The sequence below is a fragment of the Pan paniscus genome, chromosome 2 (genome assembly GCF_029289425.2).
Source record: "Pan paniscus chromosome 2, NHGRI_mPanPan1-v2.0_pri, whole genome shotgun sequence".
Lineage (NCBI taxonomy): Eukaryota > Metazoa > Chordata > Mammalia > Primates > Hominidae > Pan > Pan paniscus.
In genome coordinates, this window is record NC_085926.1 from 167,842,548 (window position 1) to 167,864,515 (window position 21,968).

Sequence of the window (21,968 nt, forward strand, 5' to 3'; positions counted from 1 at the left end):
CCAGTCTCCTACTCACTGCCCCAAGGTCTCTAAGAATTTATGCAAATGACACTGGGGGACAAGGTCATAATCTCCCCTTTCCTCAAGGGCACAGGCCTCTTCAGACACACACTAGGATATGCTGTCTATGAGCTATATTTATAATATGGCATTGACATAGCCTTTCTCTTGCATCTGCACTCCATCCTGCTACTTCTCTGGACTTATCTCAATCCTCAAATTCTCTGTTTTAAGCCTAAGTCTTTACTCCACACTGTTGCAAAGCTATTTTGTTAATTTAACTGGACACATCACACAATATCTACCATTAGCCTTGTGTTATAAATCAGAAGCCTGTTATCTTCTAAGGTAGACTCTGTCATTAGCTGCTTTGGATCATAGACTAAAAATAACATTCAACTGCTCTCTGAACCCTGCAAAGTGTAAAAACTAGAAATGTCTTTTTCTGTATGGGCCAGGCTGATAACTTGCTAAAATGTCAACCTGTTCTTTGACATTTGTGTGAGTAATCCAACAGGTTCTGTGCAGGAAGCACAGTATTTGCTAGAGTTATTTCAAGTACAGTACAGCACTTTGCTTTGATAATAGAACTCAGCTGCAGTCTTCTTTCACCTGTAAAACAGAGATTACAAGTGTTTACAGAAAGCGCTATTTGACAAATAATAAATGAGAACAGTTTCCTGATATTTTCAGGACTTCAATCACCATCCTGTAGTACAGCAACATTTTCTTTTCAGACACATATTTAGGTCCCCAAACACCGAATAAATAGAAATAGCTTCCTTCCAAACAGCAGAAGGAACGTGTGTGTGTGTGTGTTTTTGTTTTGTGTGTGTGTGGTTTTTTGTGTTTTTTTTTTAGACAGAGTCTCATTCTGTCACCCAGGCTGGAGTGCAGTGGCGCTCACTGCAACCTCCACCTCCCAGGCTCAAGCAATCCTCCCACCTCCCACCTCAGCCTCAAAAGTAGCTGGGACCACAGGTATGCACCACCATGGCCCAGCTAATTTTTGCATTTTTTGTGGAGAAGGGGTTTCCCCATGTTACCCAGGCTGGTCTCAAACCCCTGGGCTCAAGTAATCCTCTCGCCTTGGCCTCCCAAAGTTCTGGGATTATAGGCATGAGCCCACTGCACCCAGTCAAGAACTTTTATTCATGGTAGTTTTTTTTTATGAATTAGGTGGTGATCAAGTGGTTAATTGTTAATGAGATTGGAGTTACTGTCATAGCCTAACAATGGACTTAGAATCCTTTAATATTGAGCTTTTCCTAAATGATCAGCTTAGCTGTTTGTGTTAACACCAGTGGTTTGTCACCAAAACCACTCATTTAATTGAGAAAGCAAATAAATAAATATTCACAGCACAGGGATCTGAATGCATCAGCCAACATCTGATTGTATAAGTCATATAGACATGAGAGCGTTTATCAGCAAATCCAAAAGACAATTCTAAATAGGACTAAAAGGCAACATTTTTAGTCCTGGGAGTGTAAGTCATGGGGAAAAAGTCTTAATTCCAGGATTTATGACTGTTCTCATGCCAGAGGCATTTTAAAAAATCATTATTTACCAGTCTTTATTTATACCCACCAACTCTTCAGGCAAACAACATCCACATTAGGTATTCTAAGTACTGCTTCCCTTACAGAGAATTTTGCAAAGTGAATGGTCTAATCGGGTTACTTCTTATGATTACTGTCACTGAAATACTGAAATCATAAATTAGGACTTTGTTTTTAAGAATTAGGATAAAGGATAAGAATAAGAGCTTTTTTCTGCTTAGCAGTCTAGGGAAAAAACACAAATAAATTTTTTTCTTTTTCTTTTTTTTTTTTTTGAGAGGGAGTCCCGCTCTGTCCCCCCAGGCTGGAGTGCAGTGGTGCGATCTCGGCTCACTGCAAGCTCTGCCTCCTGGGTTCATGCCATTCTCCTGCCTCAGCCTCCCAAGTAGCTGGGACTACAAGCGCCCGCCAACACGCCTGGCTAATTTTTGTATTTTTAGTAGAGACGGGGTTTCACCGTGTTAGCCAGGATGGTCTCAATCTCCTGACCTCGTGATCTGCCCGTCTCGGCCTCCCAGAGTGCTGGGATTACAGGCGTGACCCACCATGCCCGGCCCAAAAAACACAAATAATTATTTTTTTAAGAAAAAAAGAATAAGAGCTTTTTTAAAAAAAAAAAAAAACCTACATTTGTTAGTATATGAAAAAAGTGACTAAATCTGGGTGGATGCTATGAAATGCAATAATTTGTGTGAAAATTCACTTTCCATGAAGATTAAAATCTTTTCTTTAAAAACAGTAGTTTGTTTTAGTTATCTTGGTTTCTTTGGATGGCGTATTAATTAGGATGTTCTAGAATGCAAATGACAAAATCCAATTCAAACCGACTTAAATCATAAAGGAAACATATTAGACCTAGTAATTAAAAAGTCTAGATGTCTGGCTTCAGGCAAGAGTTAATCTAGTGATTCAAATGCTGTCACCAAGGATCCAGTTTTCTCTTTGTGCTGCCTTCCTTTGACTTCATCTTCAGTTTCTATAGAAGTGGCTTCCAAGCAGCTTGAGGTCCTTCTCTCAGGATGGTAAAATGCCCAGTGCAGTCCAGACCTAACATTCTCAAGTCACACAGTAGAAAGGAAGAATATGTCTCTTCTAATAGATTCAAAGTCCTGGGAGTCACTCTGTCTCATCGACTCCTTTGACTCTTGTGCCCAATAACTGTGGCCAAGAGAGCTGAATACATGGATTGGTCCACCCCTGAAGCCTGAATTTTTAAAATCTTTTTAGCTGTGTAATCTTGTTTTTCATTTATAATATCTCATTGTACCCTTTTTGGTTGTTATCCCCTTGAGATGAGCAACTATAACTTCTAAATTCCTTGCACTATTTCAAAGTGCTCAAAACAATGAATGCTCAACAAGTGGGATTGAGTGATCTAATAATTTAAGGTAATCACTCTGTTGTAATGATCATTATAGTCATTTCTTTATCAACTGTTTTTTAGTATACCAGGGTACTTTGTAAAAAACGGTCACGTACCACTTAATGATATTTTGGTCAATGACAGACTGCATGCGACGTTAGTCTCATAAAACTATAATACTGTACTTTTACTGTCCCTTTTCTGTGTTTAGATACACAAATACTGCTGTTACAACTGCCTACAATATTTAGTTCAGTAACATATTATACAAGTTTATGACCTAGGAGCAACAGGCTGTAGCACATAGCCTAGGTGTGTAGTAGACCACACCATCTAGGTTTGTGTAAGTATACTACAGTGTGCACATAATGACGAAGTCACCCAAGAAGGCATTTCTCAACATCCCTGTTGTTAAGCAATGCATGACTCTATTAGAATCACAGGATGATGAATGTTCTCCATGGCCCCTCCAGATCCTCTCTTCACCCTCTCCATCATGCTCAGTGCCCAAGAGGCTGACTTCAATAGACTGCTCAAATGGCCTCCCTTCCCTCTAACTTCCACTCAGGTCAGCCAATGGAACCACCAAGAGGAGTCTGAGGAGTGCAAGGAAACAGGAGAGGGAGTGTTGATTTCTTGGTCCCCTTCCTGCTTTCCCAGGCTGCTTTCCTCATGGAGGCCACAGCTCCTGTCAAGTAGCCCTCTCCTGAAGCTACAGCTACATCTCTTCCCAAGTTGTAGATTCTGGGAAACCAGTTTTTCCCTTTGTCCTTTCAGGCCTAAGGATGAGAAGGCTCCCTGATATTGATAGTTCTCATTGGTTTCTCTTAATCCCTACATCTGTGTGTGTGGTCCTTCACTATCTCCTCAGTTACGTTATTTAAGTGTGCCATTTGCGTACTGCCAGGATCTTGACACACTATTACAAAACCCAATTCAAACTGGCCTAAATCATAAGTGGAATTTATTGAATGATGTAACCAAAAAATACAGACATCTGGTTTCAGGCCTCCCAAGGATCTAATCATCTCCCAAAGGTCCCACCTTTAAATACCATCCTCTTGGAGGTTAAGTTTCAACATATGAATTTTGAAGGGACAAATACATTTAAATCATAACATGTCTTCGTCAATTTTTTAAATTAAAAATAAGTTTTTTTGATTCTTTTTTTTGAAACATAGTCTCGCTCTGTCGCCCAGGCTGGAGTGCAGTGGCGCGATCTCGGCTCACTGCAAGCTCCACCTCCCAGGTTCACGCCATTCTCCTCCTGCCTCAGCCTCCCAAGTAGCTGGGACTACAGATGCCCGCCACCACACCTGGCTAATTTTTTGTATTTTTTGTAGAGATGGGGTTTCACTGTGTTAGCCAGGATGGTTTCGATCTCCTGACCTCAAGATCCGCCCACCTCGGCCTCCCAAAGTGCTGGGATTACAGGCGTGAGCCACCGTGCCCGGTGAAGTTTTTAAATTCTAAAAGTAATGAATGTTCATTATACAGAATGTAGACATTTAAGATTAACAAAAAAAAAAAAAAGGAGATGGGAAAGAGTAGCCTTTAATTCCACTGTGGTAAGTATTTTGGTGTATATCCAATGCTCAATCATTCCTCTCTCTCCCCCTCTGGGATCTTACTGTAAATATTCTTTTAAGTATCTTTGCATCTCAGAACCTAACACAGGTTCTACTTGCATGAGTAAATGATATTTAGGAAAAAGATCAATGCTTGAATGTCCAAACCAGCTCTTTTGTCACATGCTGCTAAAGGTAATATAGCAACTGCTACACCATTCTGTTCCCATGTGCCTGCCAAAAGAATACCATGTCAAGGACTTATCTGAACCATCAAGAAACCACAATACTGTACTAAGTTCAAGGGAATGCTCCTTAAAAGGAGAGGGACTTTACAAGCCCATTGGCAGGGCTTCACAAGTGAAGGAGCCCTTCACTTGGAGCTACAAGATCTAGATTTAAATTTCAACTGGGTCATTCTACTCATTTTACTTGTTTAATCCTCCATTTTCTAATCTGTGAAATGAAGACATCAACTTATGACCTATAATATCCCTAGCAGTTAATGGTCTATGACATGTATCTCTATCTATCCAAACACAGACATACATGTGTGCGTGTATGTGTGTGTGTGTGTGTTTGTGGTGTGTGTGAGTGTGTGTGTAAGAATGAAAAAAAGCAAGAACTATGCCTTAGGTGCTAGTATGACAAAATCTGAGTTTGTTTGCTTGTTTTCTAAAACGCGAAGTCTTATAGGAAATCCAGCCAATATGTTTTTCATGCCTACACTTTCTGTGGCTAAGTTAGGAAAACCGAAAGCAGGAAACTCAACAAAGTACGACAAAAAAATAACTGGAAAACACTCCTCTGTGTGTGTGTGGCTTTTATTAGCTCTCAGTGAGATTCTCAAATGATTGTTGTAATTCTATCTGAAGTTCCCTTTCTTGTTTCATGGCTTAATGCTTTGTTGTGTCATTTCTGAAACACTCCCCCATTTCCAACGTTACAAGCAGAGAACAGCTCTTCACTCACTTGTGAACAAGAAGTGCTGTAAGAGAACTTAACAAATGAAGCAAAAGAAATCGTAATATCAAAGCAGGTTAAGAAAGGAAAATGAGAAGTGTCTGGAGGAAAGGGAGCATGAACTATCACCGCCTACCTTCCTTCCATCAAGCTCAGAGACGTTTTTAAACCTCACACCAATTCCTTGACAGCTTTTAAGAAATGACATGCTTCCATTGTGATCTGAGTTATGCTGAGGTGCCTCTTCGCTCTGCCTAAGCAGAAGGTAGGTTAAGCTTCGTAGAGGTGAACCACAGGGAGACATGCTTGGAAAACTCTGCTCCTGGGAAGTTTATCCATTCAAGTGCACCAAGGCTTTAGAACTCCCTACCTCTAGAATGTCTGCTTTTTCCAAATAATCTGAACACATTTGTTCATTCCCAATACAGGTGATGTGTACCCAATTCTTATCCATTTCCTCCAGCTTGGGACATTTTGCCGCTATGCAAGTACCAGGGCTGGCTGCAAGTGTTGTCTTTTACGCCTCAGGTCCAGACCAGTCCTGCTGTCCCAGCTTTCAATGTTATGGCCACCAAATGGGTGTGTGGCCCTGCTGTTCCTGTAGTCAGTGGAGACTGGGGAGTAATTTCTGCTTCCACCTTGGCTGGCACAGGAGTCCTCTCATCTTCAGCCACTGTGGCTGCTGCTGTTGCGTCGAATTTTTGTGGTTTTTTTAATTTAAATTTTATAGTTAAAAAAATTAGAGCATATGGTCACATGGCTCAAGAAGGTATACTGTGAAAAATTTCTCTTCTGACTTTGTCCTCCTGCCACTAAATCCCCTCCTGTAACAAGCAAAAATGTACATATATTCTTTTTAACCTCTTTTTTTATTGCAAATGTTAACATACTATGTTGGAAATTTTTCACCTAAAATACCTAGAGATTATTTCACAACAGTACTTAAAGAGCTTCCTCACTGTTTTAAAATGTTGTATGACATCTCATCATGTATGACTATCATGATTTATTTAACCAGTCTCATTTAGCCAGCTGATAGACTTTTTCAGGCTCTTTCCAAACTTTTTATTATGTATGGCATATACAATTTCATATTGGTACAGGCATATCTGTAGGACACATTCTTGCAAGTGGAATTCTGGGCCAAGGCGCTTATGTAATTAAAATTTTCACAGATGCTGCAAAATTGCATTTTCTGGAGGTTGCACCCATTTACACTCTTCCAGCAACATGAGTGACTCACACTCACACTGGGCTTCAGTTTACTTATGTAGGAACTTAACCTGCTTGAAGTCACTCCAGCCTAATGGTCTCCCAATTTAAAACTGTTTAATATAATATTAATGTCTAAGCCTCAATAGTACCCCCCCACTTGCTCAACTGCATGTAAGAGATCCAGTTTTTTATTATTATTATAATGAACAGAAATTTATTGGCTCACAGTTCTGGGGGCTGGGAAGTCCAAGGCCAAAGGGCTGTCATCTGGCAAGGGCCTTTTTTCTGAGAGATCCAATGTTTAATAGTGTCCCTATTTCTATAAATTTGCTATAGACTTCAGGGATATTACATGTGCCTATGAGCCCGTCATTGTCATTATTTCCCATTCTGGTGAGCTGAACACATCCTCTGTGGCAGGTGGTTCCATAGAAGCATCACTCAGAACTGAAACAACTCCTGAGCCCATGGCTATCCCTGGGTACTGGTGGAGTGGAAACTCAACATTGCCTAGAGCTACATCTAGTGTCATTGAGCTACAGTCCTGCAGCTGTGCTGGTAAAGCTGGAACTGAAATGTCCTTGAGACTACAGATCCAAACAGTTGACCTTACAAAGTGAAAAGGACAATACCCCATCTGGATGACACTCAGGTGCAGCAGTACAGGGTCCCACAGTAAGGTTGTGTGGATCTAATGTATTAGACCATTTACTCTCACAGTTCCTTTAATTAATACGCTAAAGAACTTTTGCCAATGATCATACTTACTGCTAGAAGTCTGTGTTGAGGTAAATTCTACAGCAATAATCTAAAATCTCCACCCCATCTGAAGCCCATGCTCTATTTCTGGGTCTAACTTGCCAGGCTGGGCTCCTTCTTCTCTTACAGGGTGCTCCTTCCTCTTATGTTCCACACTGTTCTTTCCAAAACTCGTGCCCTCATGAGGACCACACTAGTCCATCAGACCATGTTTTATATGCTTTCACGGAGTTCAAGTTCTTTTTCTTGGAAAGCTGTGCACCCCTGGCATAAATCGGTGGATGCCAACAGAACCATGGTAGATGGATGTACAAAGGTCACCATGTTGACTCTCACTCACAAATCGCATCTAACTGATACTCTCTAGAGGATCAGGTCAAATTGATAATAAGTAAATGAGTAAATAAACTCTTCCCTACAGTAGTATCACAATAAATGTAGAAGGAATGACAGAAATAGAAAATCACAATTTGGTAAACACCACAGTAATAATTATGTCAGGCAGAGATAATTAATGGATACTAAAATTAATAGACAAAAGTATGATGAAAAACAGAATACTTACATAGTTTCAAAGTATCCCCTCATAAGATGCATATTAATTTCAAAGGAAAGAACAGTAACTTTACAGCAGTGAAACCTGCCAGATGCCATCTTAACTAAGTGATCAAAGTGCCTCATTACCAATGACAAGACACATCAACTACTTTCCTCCTGACAAGACACACTGAGAAGGGTACAATGTCACTTCTATGATATTCTTGACAAAACGTATAACCTGAATTAAATCATTGGGAAATAACAGACAAACATATATTGAAGAACATTCTGCAAAATAATTGGCCAGTACTCTTCAAAGAGTGAAAGTTATGAAAGAGAAAAACTGAGGAACTGTCCCAGATTAAAGGAGACCAAGGAACCATGAAAACTAAATGCAACTGGTGAGCTTGGACTGGATCCTGAACAGAAAAGGTCCACTAATGGGACAACTGACAAAATCTGAATAAGGTCTGTAGATTACTTAGTAATACTAAGTTCATTTCCTGTTTCAAAAATGGTACTATAGTTACATAATAGAACATTTGCAGAAGCTAGGTAAAAAGTATGTGAAAATTCTTCATATTAGTTTTTGCAACTTTCTCAATAAGTCTAAAAGCATTTCAAAAGGACAAGTTGAGAATAATAAAAATAAATTTTAAAAACTAAGACAGCAAAATTCACTTATTACAATATTGGTTTGTAGAGAGTGTGAAGATACATATTAATTACAAAAATTATATTCATGCTTGAATTTAAAACTGGACAAGTAAACTTATCCTTTGATTAGTCAAATGTTGGCTTATTCAGGCATTTCTTAAAAGCACTCTCTAAAATTTCAGCATTTATTTTATTATCAGAAGTTGAAGGTCAGTATAAAAATTGTATGTGAAAATATTTCAGTAATCTTGGTTTGCCCTTGCAATAATCTGAAGAGATCTCTGCTGGGGACTATTTTATTATGACAATCGAGCACTAAATACACTGACCTTCAGATTGTCAATTCCTGGGTGAAAATGGATAGAAGATTTTCCATTTGGCAGATGAAAAATCAAGACCCCCAAATCCCTTTCCTTAGGAGGTACAGCTTAGGCAAGAAACCTATTATATTTTTTGCTGTTTGCCTAAAATATAGCAATATACCACTTTAAATGTAGTGATTTCATTTACCAGGGGAAGGAAAAAAACTTGTATAACCTAGAGGCAATATGTAGAATAAAAAAAAATGATAGAATAATTGGAGCCACAGGAAGCGGAACATCTTACGTGACACGGAAGATTATAAAGTGTTATCGTTTAGTAGTTTCTTATATAAATACTCAAGGAAAAATAATTGAATAACTAGTAGCCTTAATTTAGGGGTGGACCCATAATTACTACTTATAACAACCTCTGCCAAATTATTTAAATATTTACCTAAAAGTTAAAATATCCAGTCTGTAAGGTTTACTGGCCTATTGTTCTTTTCATTTCAGAGACATCCACATTATTAAACATCAGCTGGACAACAGCACATGAGTACAAGAGTTGTCAGAAAATCATCTGAGGCCAGTGTAAGAAGGAATAGGTTTAAGGATTTTTTCCCAATCGGCAAGTGAGGTCCAGGTCTGGAAGTCTTAGTTTCCTTGGCCCTCATAACTTCCCTGGATTCTGTGCTGAGTCTTCCTTCTTGACCTTTGCCATCCCACTCCCCTTTCCATCTTCTGTTTTTATTTTCAAGACAGGATCTCTCTATCACCCAGGCTGGAGTGCACTGGCATGATCATAGCTTGAACTCCTAGGCTCAACCAAGATCCTCCCACTTCAACCTCCCAAGTAGCTGGGATTACAGGCATGAACCATCATGCCTGTCCATCTTAATAGATGGGCTTGCACAAGAAACAAAGTCTGGGTATACTAACAACTTATGAGGTTTAGCTGCCTTTACTTGCCCAAGAGGTTTTCATTTTGGAGATTTAGCTTTGCCAAACCCTATACTTCCTCTCAAATTGCTGGATTGGAGATAGGTTGAGAGAGTGGATGCTTACATGTCTCTGTTCTCAGGTAAGTCTACACTTACAAGAAACTAGGCAAATGACTGATTCCCAGAATCTCTCTTCTTGCACAGGGAAGGGCTTCCTCAACCAAATCTAGGGAAGCTTCTTGTCAAATTGGTTGTCTCTAAATTCCACAGAGGAATATTTGTGGATAGATAGATATAGATATTTCTATATAGAAAATAGTCTTTGGGATATGATGAAGACCTCCCAGTAGAATTTTGTCTGCCTCATAATATATAAATATCTTTCCCTCACTTACTAAAGCTCCAGAGGACAAAGATTATGCCATTTTCATCATTTATTATTCACTCCATCAACATTTATTTACTCTGAGCCAGACCCTGGACTAGACATTGAGAAAAGAAAACTAAAACATAGTACCTGCCCTTGAAAGGTTCACAGTCTGGCAGAAAGAAAAACAACTTATGATGTCAATTATATGTACTATAGCAGTGATTTTTACAAAATGTTGTAGGAGCCCAGAAAAAGGGTCAATTGAGTTTGCTGAAGAAATAATTCAGAGAAGCTTCCACTGTGGGGGTAACATGTTACCTGACCCTTGAAGGATAGGCCAGGTGGGAAGGAGAAGCAAAAAAAAAAAAAAGAAGAAGAAGAAGAAAACACGTAGGTGTGGAAGCATAAATGGTGAGGTAGAGGAGTGACGGGAGAAGAGTGGTCTCACAGTTGTCCTTTAGGAAGGTGAAAAGGTAGGAGTGAAGTGGTTACCTTAAGAAAGAAGACAGTGATATTAGATATGGTCAACTGGCACACAGCAAAAGATGGAAAGCTAGTCTTCATTTCCCAGACTCCCTCAACTAGAGTTCCAGTTCTAATTAGATGCACTGGTAGAGTATCAGAAGGACAAATGTGACAAGGAGGCCATCTTCCTGCTGCTGCTGCCCAGCAAGGTCATGGAGATGGTTTTTCTACAGCATCACTCTAGCATGCAGTCTTGATCTTTGTGAGAGTAGGAGGCAACAGCAGCAGTGCTGGCAAGAACTTTCTGATCCTGGCTTCCTGGCAATTGGATCACAGCTCTCCTAGTAGTCTACTGAACACAGTGTTGTCACAGTGGCCTCCTGGCTCCCCAAAGGTAGAGGTTCCCCCGGCTGGTTAGTCCTGTAGGGTCTGGCAGTTATTCAGGCAGGACCAACATGGCACATGGTCCTTCACACTTTCAATGATTTTGGAAGCATTTAATTCTCCTAATTAAGTATCTTTCTAACTAAAAAACTACATTAATTTCCCTTTTGCATTGAACCTTGACGAAGCAAATGTAAGGGGAAACCATAAGAACTCCATATGTGAATGAGAATGATACTGCTACCTTTTCTGTTCAAAATGGCAAAATAATTACCATTTTAATTAAGAAGATGAAGTGATTATTTTTATATATTCTTAGTCTAGTATTAGCAAGTTAAAATGTTACACTTTTTCAAAACAGTATTTGTGTTTGTTTTTCTATATACTTACTTATTTATGCCATTTTTTTTTTCTTAAGAGACGAAGTTTTGCTTTGTCCCCCAGGCTGGAGTGCAGCGACACAAACACAGCTCACTGCAGCCTCGAACTCCTGGGGTCAAACAATCCTCCCACCTCAGCCTCCCTGTAGCTGGGACTACAGGCACATGCCACCATGCCTGGCTAAATTTATGCCATTTCTTGAGTAGAAGTATCAACTTATTTTAAAATATTAATTTACCTCTTAAATAATATTAGATTCATTGCATTTTATATTAGAGCTATTTTATATTAAATTTATTTTTTCTATGTGATAACATTAAATCACTAACATTATTAACTACATATTCTAAACTGCTTTTATACAAACGACATCAAAAAAAGGTCTGTTATTTGCTCTAGTTCCCTAGAATTTTCTCTTTGATTTTGTCACATATATATGTTTAACATATAAAATGGACCCAGAAAAAGTATTATTTAGAACAAAAAACTAAACCTATCAGCTCCCAGTTTGCATAAGTCTGATCACTAGGAATACATTTCTATATTATTCCCTTCCACTTGCTGAGATGGAAGTTCCCAGGAAACTGAATTTTTCAAGTTCCTACCTATTCATCAGTCCTCCAGAGAGAGATCTAGATTGGAGAATACTTTGTTTAGCACAACATGGTAATGAATTTCTTAATTTACAAAAACATGTCCAAAGGAATCCAATTGAGAGTAAAGAGCCCAATTTGTCCACTGTATAAAGCAAGGAAAATTCTGAATTTCAGAGACAACCCTAGGGAGAAGTGACAGAGCCCAGGGGCAAAGAGAAGAGATTCAGAAGGGTGGGAAGTATTCTAGAGTGAGTGAAGAAAAGTAGGCAGGTAGTCAGGAGCAGTGGGAAAGGACATGAGGAGGGCCTACAGGGATGGCCAGGGAACTCCTAGATATCAATACCTAATACTCCTTATTTAAGTTGTGGGCTCTATGTTATGGATTAAAGCATATAAAGAGATAGGAAAGCCATTAGCATTCTAACATTGGAAGGAAGAGTGGAAGAGGAGAACCCAGCAAGAAAGATTGAGAAGAAAGGATTAGAGAGGTGGGATGAAAAGCAGAAGTCTGTGAGACATCCTGGAGGGTGGGAGGCAAGTGATCCCTCAGGTTCTTGGACTTAAATACCATCTATGCACTGATAACTCTGTAGGGGAAGAAAAACATTTCCCTATCCTGTTAGGTTCTGTACCTGAGGCCTATGCATTAAACTGACAAAAGACAGATTAACAGAAGAAAATTGTACCAATTTTATTTGATGTTAATATTTTTACCATTCATGAGGGCTTCATGGAAAATAAGTGAAAAATCAAAGAAGTGGTTAGACTTCGGGGCTTATATGCCATCTTAACAAAGGGTGATAAATTGAAGAGAAGTAACTAGATAAAGAAAAGGGGGTTTGGGTTTATAGAGGTGGTAAACTGTGAGAAGGTAAAAATATAGGGGAAACTAATGGTAGATAAGGATTATAGTAAGGTTTCTTTGTGCAGACTCATCTTGGTGCTGTCTCCACTTCTGGTGGTAAGGGTTGTTTTCCTTGTCTCGGTATGGGAGAAGAATGGGGACACCTTTGTGAGAATTTATGCTCTTTTAGGCAGATAAGGACAGAGAGCTCTTGCTGTGTCTGATTTTCTCATTTGCCTTCAGGTCAAAATTATCCTTATGCCAAAGTGGCATATTTGGGGGCAACATATTCTGATTCCATTCAACTCCCAAATTTATACCTCCAGCCAAGACTTCTCCCTGAACTCTGCTTCTCATATAGGTGGCTGTGCAATCCATATTTCCTCTTGGATGTCCATTAGGCTTCTTCACATTAACACACCAAAAACCAAATTTCTATATTCTCATGCCAAACTTCTTTCACTCTTATATTTCTCATTTTAGTAAGTTACAATTCCATTCTTCCGGTTGGTCAAACCAAAAATCTTGAAGTTATCCTTGATTCCTCTCTTTCCCTCATATTCAGAATCTCATTGACTCTACCTTCAAAATATAACCAGAATCCAAGATGTCCCACTGCCTCTGTAGCAAACACCCAAGTCTAAGCCACCATCATCTCTCACCTGTTTGCTGCAATAACCTACTAAGTCCCCACTTCTATCCCTGTATCTCCTCTCACAGTCTATTCACAACACAGCAATCACGGTCCTTTCTAAACAGAAGCCATTTTATGTCATTCTTCTAACCCTAATCCATCGTGGCACACCCTCTGAAGCCCTCATTTTACTCAGAGTGAAAGCCAAAGTCATTAAATGGCCTACACAATCTAGCCCCATTTCCCTCTGATCTTATCACCTGCTCCTCTTCCTCTATTGAATCTGCTTTAGCCACTGACCTCCATACTATTACTCAAACACACCTGCACTCTCCCACCTCTGAACTTTTGTAAATGCTGTTCACTCCACCTTAAGTATGGTTTCCTAGGATACCCACTGGCCTTGCTCCTTCTTCTTCTTCATGGCATTTTTGGTCAAAGTGGATCTCCACAAAGAGGACTGCCCTGACCATTTAAGTTCCAATTACACCCTCCTTCCCACTGCAAGCAGTCCCTTTACCCTGCTTTGTTTCTATTGTAAGGCTTTTAACATACAGTGGGCCCTCCCTATCCAAGGGTCCACATCTGCTGATTCAACCAATTGAAAATACTTGGGAAAGAAAATTAACAGAAAATAACAATACCACAATAAAAATAATACAAATTTTAAAGTTACATAGTATAAAAACTATTTACATCGCATTTACATTGTACTAGGTACTATAAGTAATCTAGAGATGATATAAAGTATATGGGAGAATGTGCATAGGTTATATGCAAATACTGTATCATTTTACATGAGGAACTTAAGCATCTGCAGATTTAAGCATCTAAAATCTAGAACTAATCCTGATTTACTCACTGTCATTCACTGTTACAGATTTTTGACAGGGGTCCTGCAAGTAATCCCCAGCCAATACTGACGGACGACTGTACCATATAATTTGCTTTCTTGCGTTTTACATTCTGTTCTCTTCTTCCCAAAATATAAGCTCCACAAGAGCAGGATGTTTGCCTCTTGAACACTAGTATATCCTCAGTGTCTAGAACAAGGACTGGCACATAATAAGCCCTCAATAAACATTTGTTTAATGAATGAATAAATATAACTCATTTCCTCAAAAATCTCCAGTAAAGTCTCTTGTAACTAATAGTTTTGCTTTGGCAAAAGAAAGAACAGGGGCCAGGTGTGGTGGCTCATGCCTGTAGTCACAGCACTTTGAGAAGCTAAGGCAGGCAGACTGCTTGAGCCCAGGAGTTAGAAACCAGCCTGGGCAACATGGAGAAACCTGTCTTTACAAAAAATTAAAAAATTTAGTTGGGCGTGGTGGCACGACCTGTGGTCCCAGCTATTCAGGAGGCTGAGGTAGGAGAATCCCTTGAGCCCAGGAGGCGGAGGTTGCAGTGAGCCAAGATCACACCACTGCACTCCTACCTAGGCGACAGAGCAAGACCCTGTCTTCAACAACAACAACAATAACAAAAAATACTCCTCGTTTGGGAGAGAAATAACTGTCAAATAATAAGAGTAATATTGGAAATTCAAAAGTAAGTTGGAACTAGAAGTGGCTAGGGGAAACTCCTTACTGCCACCATCAATGATATAGATGGTGTGCTGGGAAAAGGATTTGAGCTATTTTTATATAAATATTTTTATATAAATATTAAATGGAAAGGAGACCCAGAAATTTGACCCATAAATCTGAGGTTATATGTGTGAACATTAGCCATCATTCATGCTGCTACACACAACGGGGAGTCATGGAAGGAAGAAGGTCTGGAGTGTAAAGAGCATAGAAGTGAGGAGAACAATTAAAAGGCCATTGCAATACTAGTTCACGTAGGTAATGATAAGGACTTGAACAAGGCAATGGTAATGGGAATGATGAGGGAGGGAAGAATTCCAAATATCTCAGCTGTAGAATCAACAGGATTGGTGACTGACTGGCAGAAAGGCATGGTTGGGATGCATCCAAGGTTTCTAGCATGAGTAATTGAGTGAACAACGATGTAGTTATTAGAGTTTTACAGTAAAAGGGGCAGGTTTTGCTGGGGAAATGGTGATTTTTAGTTGGACATCCAGTGGAAACATCCAGAAGAAATCTGGAATTAAACATGAATGCAGTATTTTGGAATTAATTTGTAAACAGAATGCACAAATAGAAGAGACAAGAGGAAGGTGAACATATAAAAACAGTGGCCAGGAACATGTGAGAATTGGGTAAAAGGAGAGAAGTCAACGAGAAATCAGAAAGAAGTTGATATACATGCCAAAGAAGGAAAAGAAGTCAAGAAGAACAGTCAATATTGTCAAATACTGAGTAAGATGCTAGCTGAGAGAAGGTATTGGGTTTGACAAAATAATTCTCACTGGATGGTGGAGGTAGAAACCAAATTGTTGTAATCTAAGGAGTGAATGACAGAACAAGAGGACACTAAATTAAAGCTCTGCTGATGAAGAAAATAGTAAGGCAGTAACTTGAGGATGAGTCATTGTCTATAAAGGATTTTTTATTCCCCACCATAGTCCTAACCTAACATTTGACATCTATCTAGTAGGCACTCAATACCTACTGAATGCAATAATATTTTCATTTATAGACCAGGTCTCCTATAAAAGTCCAGTGTTTATGTCCACATAAAACAGCACAAAACAGATTCATCATTCTGGGTGGGTAGAGGGATTGAAGGAAATAAAGACATTTCATATTCTATATTATGTTTTGGGTTAATTGGCAAGAATAATTCTTTCTCACCCCATCCCTGACTATACACACACCCAAATTATAGATTATAGAGGAGAAAGGAATTAAATGACTCCCGAGACCAGAACTGCATAGTCCAAAAAAAAAAATTCAGCAATCTTACTTTATTAAAAAATTAGGCATCAAGATGCTGCAATTTGCCTTACTTACACATTTAATTGCTCTTAGGTTAGATATATAATATGGGAAACCTGGAAAAAAATTTTAATGGTATAATAAACGCTTACAACCTAACATTAAGTGAAAAAAGCAGCTGCCTTGTTGCATATGATCTCAATTTGGGAAACAGGAAAAAATATAAATACAAACACACATGCACACACACACACAAAGTCAGAATACTATAAGAAAATAAACTGAACGGTCACAGTGGCTCACGCCTGTAGTTCCAGTTACTCAGGAGACAGAGACAGGTGGATCGTTTTGAGCCCAGGAGTTCAAGACCCGCCCGGGCAACATAAGGAAACTCCATCTCCACACAAAAAAAGTAAAAATTAGCCAGGTGTGGTGGCGCATGCCTGTAGTTCCAGCTACTCAGGAGGCTGAGGAGGGAGATCAGTTGAGACGAGGAGTTCGGTGATGCAGTGAGCCGAGACTGCGCCACTGCACTCCAGCTCGGGCAATATAGAGCGAAACTCAGCCTCAAAAAAAAAAAAAAAAAAAAGAACATCTTTCTTTTCTGAATTTTCCCAATTTTCTACAATTAAAAACGCTTTAAAGATCTCTATAAAGTCAGTCAAGGGAATTTCTATCTAAGCACTTACCAGCAATTTAAGCTCCTTCTCTTTTGGTCTAGGTGGCTCTAAAATAACAATAAAGGCTACAGTGACTGAAATTCACCAGACTTGAAATAGACTGCAGCCTTCTTCCTTCCCACCTTCTTAGAATCTTTGTCCTATTCATCTTCCTTACGCTTCCCCGGGTTCTCTTACTTCTGGATTCTAACAGTGAGTTGTGAGAAGCAACGCGGAAAACGGAATGGAGACTCCAGCTTGTTTTAAACGAGCTGTATTACCCCGCACAGTGCAGGAGAAAAGATAATTGGCTCAGGTCTCGGCTCTGCCATCTACCACCTGTGGAGCCTTAGATAAGTCAGTTAATATCTCTGTCACTCAACGGTTTCGGTCTTGTCATCTTTTACATGGAATGTCATGAAATATACAGTACATTGCAGGAACTGCCTCAGGTAAAGACTTCTAGGGTTCAGTAGGTCTCAGTCGATCCCTCTGAGAAAGGCCGCACCCTAAATGCACAGACTCTGACTCTAAGGGGGTGGGGTCGGGGAATCTGCATTTTAGTAGCTTCTCAGGTGATTCAGATGCTCAGTCAGGATTGAGAAACCAGGACTCTTCCCAGCCCTCCTGTTCTCTGATCCACTTCTCTGCTTCCTCCACGTCCTAACGATTCTCCAGTTCCCGCACAGCAGGAGCGGAGGGAAGAGGGGAGAGAAGGCACCGCTAAGGACCGCTGGCCCCGCCAGGCGGCCGACCTCCCCATTCCAGGGGCGCCAGCCGGCGGATTACATAACGGGCCTCGGGGCGCACTCTCGCGAGCTTTCCACCGCCCCCTCCTCGCTCCACGTCAGAGGGAACCGGGCGGAGCGGCCAACATGGCGGAACGCAGGAGACACAAGAAGCGGATCCAGGTAGCAAAGCCGAGCTCTGGGCAGGGGGCTTCGGCGCGCTGGATAGTGGAAGGGGCGGGGAAAGCCCCCTAAAAGGGCGAGCGAAAGCAAGGGCGAGGTGGGGTGGGGTGGGGTGGGGTTCCGCCGCGAGGCAGCTGGCTGCAGGCTGCGCGTTGTGAGGGGCCTGAGGGGGGGCGGTGTTGGCGACGGCGGAGACAGAGACGGAGGTGGTGGTGGAGCAGCAAGGGAAGGAAGGAGGCGCCGCGCTCAGAATCCGGCTGCGGAGGCGCGGCTGTGGGCCTGGAGTTCCTGTGGTCGCGCTGTCCCGGGCCTGAGCTGGAAGGTCAGCCTCCTCTGGGGCGCAGACGCTGACCCTTCCCGGGGCTCTTCCCCTCCCTTACCCCATCCTCTGGCCTTAGCTGGCCTGAAATTAAGGCCACGGTAATAGGGGTAGCAGGAGGCGGCGGACTGACCTAAAGCAGCTGGTTCTTTGTGCGCATAGACCGTAAGGGGGAATGATCTGGACTTGGTCAGCTGCCTCGGGGCCTAGGCAGGGATCTGCTCATCCAGATGTTCAGTTGCGTTGCCCTTCTTTCCCTTCAATATTATTAACTTAATAGTCCACTTGAAGCTTGCCGGCTTTTTTCCGGGCGACGTGGTGTAAACAACCACAACCTCGTTGGTGCTGCAACGAGCTGGTGGCGCCCAGAAACCTTTCACATGCCAGTGTGTCATCCTCGTAGTAACCTACATAACATCTCTCCCTAATTCCACATGCATGTCATTTGTGCATTTCTTCCTTGCGATTTTCCCTGGTTCTTGTTCTTTGCCAAGAGGATTAATTATGTAGAACATCTTGGACTCAGGATATTTATTAGTCGTCTCATCAGCTGATGTGCTGAGAAACCTTCATAAGCCCTCAAATTGATCACATGTAGTAAATTGTTACTATAATCATAAATTGTTACATTCATCATTGCCTTTCTGTTCCTTACTATTTCATTGCTTAGAATGATTTTTTCTTTCTTCCATTTTATCCCTTCTTTTTTTTTTAAGTTTATCGATTTATTGGCCTACAATACAGGTGTTTTGAGCTATGCAAGTTAAAATTCTTCTGTAAACTTTTTAAGTGCTGTGAAAAAGACACACATGATCAGTAAATTTGGAATTTTGGAATTTGGCAGAAATAAAGTAGTTCCGAACAGGGTGCAGAAGGGAATTAGAAAGAGGCAGATTTCGAGTTCAGACAGATAAGACTAGGTCTTAAGATCAGTAGAAGTTTCTAATTATACTGTTCTTAATCTTTCAAGAGTTAGTGTTATTCCTCTGACGTGGGTATACAGTATTTTATTAGATTGTATATTGAAATTGTCTGTCAGATTTGTACTTACAGAACTCCTTAGATTTACACTTGACAGTACAATTTTATGCCCTTCAATACATATTGTTTTACAATTCCAGTTGCTCTTTAATATTGTTGTAAGGGTTATATAATTCACCTTTTGAATAGCTGCTCTTATTTAGTTGTGATCTTATATTAAACAGAGGCTGTGGAGTAATGTGACAGTGGCAGAGAGCTAAAACTTGAGCCAAACTGCCTGTTTGTACCCCACCTCCACCAGTTATTGGCTGAGTAACTTTGAGCAAGTTAATTTTTACCTCCCTGTCTGCATCGGTAAGAAAACATATTTACCTCAAAAAAAAAAAAAGAAAGAAAAAAGAAAAACTTTAAGGTTGCTGTGAAAATAATAGGTGAGTCAACTTATTTATTAAAAGTTATTAAAAGTGTTTGGCACGCAGCCCCTCCCTTCTATTCTACTCCTTACCCAGGATGAAGGATTTAGATTGGATTGTTATTTTGTTTTTTGTTAACTACTCTTTGATATGCTGAAGAAAGATTAACAACCCTCTATTCAGTAAACTATTTAGGTTGGGAGTTATGTAGAGTATAGCTATTTACTTTCTGTTATTTGAGGATTGATTATTAAAATCTACTGGGCATACTGCAAAATTAAGTGACATTTATTTTTCTGTCCTTGAAATTTTCTACATGGCTGTATAAAATGTTTGTGAGAGATCTTAGAGTACTACTTTCATGCAGCCTAACACACTTATGAAAATATACTAGCCTAGAAAGTTTTATCATTCCAGATAATCAGAAACTATAATACATCACTTGTGATAAAAAGATCAAATGTAATGAAAAGTTCAGAGTTTAACTTACAAAAAAGATCCTGTTGTAGAATTTTTAGGCAAAAGGTCTGTAATACCAACTGAGTTTCTGTCATTTGTTGCTTGATGTTTTATGTTTAGAAAGATGGTTAATAGATTCAGTGATCTTTAATTATACTTTGCACATTGGGGAGAAATGTTTGATACAAACAAATAAGTTCAGGGTTAAAAAAAAAAGTAGCTAATTTGCTTTTTCTTTGTAATTCAGTATAATTTCAGATTCTCGTGTCCCATCGAAGTTTCTAGCAAGAGGACTGTTGTCACATTTCCTTCTTGGACTCATTACTGGTCACTGAAAACCAGAAGTGAGCTACATGTACTCATACAGTAACTACATATAGATTAACAATGTGCTGCTGCATAGTAGAAGTTGATTTACAATCCTGGTATCAAGAAATTTTAGAGTTTAAAAGGATCTAGTAGGGTTTGTTTGGAAGCCTTTTTCATAAATTCAGTCTTAACATGAAAGCAGAGTGGTGATCCTACAGCTGACTGATCTCACCCGACACCCTCGTTTTTCAGATAAACTGAGGTCCAGTGAGGTTTTGTGACTTAATCCAGGATCGTCAATCAAGATAGTAAAACCAGATTTAGACCAGGTCTTCTGATTGCCAACTGAATACTCTTTCTGTCTCACAATAGATAAAAAATAAGTTGCTTTGAAATACTTTAATCCTGACTTTTATTATTGAATTATACAACGTAAAGACTTAACATGACTTGTCCTTGCTAAAGAGAATCATCCCATTCAGTATTCTGCTTAATGTCCAGTTGAGTTTTGAGACATTTAAATGGCTAATTCTTAGAACTTTTATAACCCTCCATTAGTTATTTTTGTTGCACCCATCTGTCTTCCTGGCAAGCAATAAAACCTTGACATATCATGGGCTTATGTGCTTAATTTCAGGACAGGGAAGAAAAGAGAAAATTTGGGACTATATAGCCAGACTATACAGGTCTAATTTCTGACTCTGAATATTCTGAAGAGAAAGAACTCAGGAAGCCAGTCCTAAATCAGAAAACTACCACTCAAAGGCTTAATGGAGGGTTTTGCAGTTTAGCAGACCCATTGCTAAGGAAAGAATACAATAGAAGGGAGTTGGAGCTATTACAGAAGGGTACTGCTGTTGTCTAGATACTCTTGTACAGCGTTATTTGTGTAGCACATATTGTTACTAATGATTAAGGTCCCCTCCAGCTTTCAGATCTTATTGTTAAACTACTATTTGCATTTTTCACAAATATTTTATACTGCTTGAACCAAGCCTTTTTCTTTTTTGCTCAGTTCATGGTTGACAGATCAACTAAGCTAATTTTTATTGGATGTAGTAATTTTTAAAAGTTCCTCTGTATCACAAATTCTGTAAGATTGGTGCCCGTGACATACGTACTCTTGATTTTTTTCTCAAAAAGGTTAAATATTGGCTAAAATAACTTAGAAATGTCAAACTCTATTTTATTATAGTATTTGAGTGTTGGTGTATTCTAAAGTAAAAAATAGTATTTATTAAAGAATTTTATAAGAGTATTCTAACCAAACTTCCAATTTAAATAATTTTGTATTTTAAGTTACAGCACCCAGTGTATTGGTGTTGGGTGCAAAGAAAGGAAAGCAGTCCAGCCTAAATTTATTGGCTCTTAGCTTCCTCGTTGTAAGACAGTTGTGTTCATTCATTGAACTAAGAAGTTCTCTCCATTTGTTTGAAGATTGATAGGTTGGTTTCTCTTTATTAGTGGGTGCTACTATTCCCAAAAGGCCTTCACTTTGTTAGAAGTCTTCTAGGAAAATTATAAAAATATTCT

At 39.7% G+C, this 21,968-nt stretch overlaps 1 protein-coding gene and 1 long non-coding RNA gene across 4 annotated transcripts in view; one reads left to right on the forward strand and one right to left on the reverse strand.

Annotated features, from left to right (window-relative positions):
- Positions 1-5,299: 5,299 nt before the first annotated feature.
- On the reverse strand, positions 5,300-17,844 carry LOC130541378 (uncharacterized). Its single transcript, XR_008955424.1, has 2 exons — positions 17,074-17,844; positions 5,300-6,280 (listed from the first exon to the last, which is right to left on the reverse strand). It is a non-coding gene; the product is annotated as an uncharacterized LOC130541378 (long non-coding RNA).
- The window catches only part of SEC62 (SEC62 homolog, preprotein translocation factor), a 30,442-nt gene continuing 26,073 nt past the window's right edge, over positions 17,600-21,968 (forward strand). The window contains exons 1-2 of one of the 3 annotated variants that reach the window (XM_008970911.3): positions 17,904-17,954; positions 20,374-20,470. Coding sequence is in view for 1 of the 3 variants with exons in the window: in XM_003817671.6 (XP_003817719.1) it covers positions 17,919-17,954 (36 nt within the window). In the remaining 2 variants the exon portion in view is untranslated. Of the gene's footprint in view, positions 17,955-17,992; positions 19,686-20,373; positions 20,471-21,968 lie in introns of those variants that run through there. The other 2 variants (XM_055110668.2, XM_003817671.6) reach the window with 2 other exon arrangements.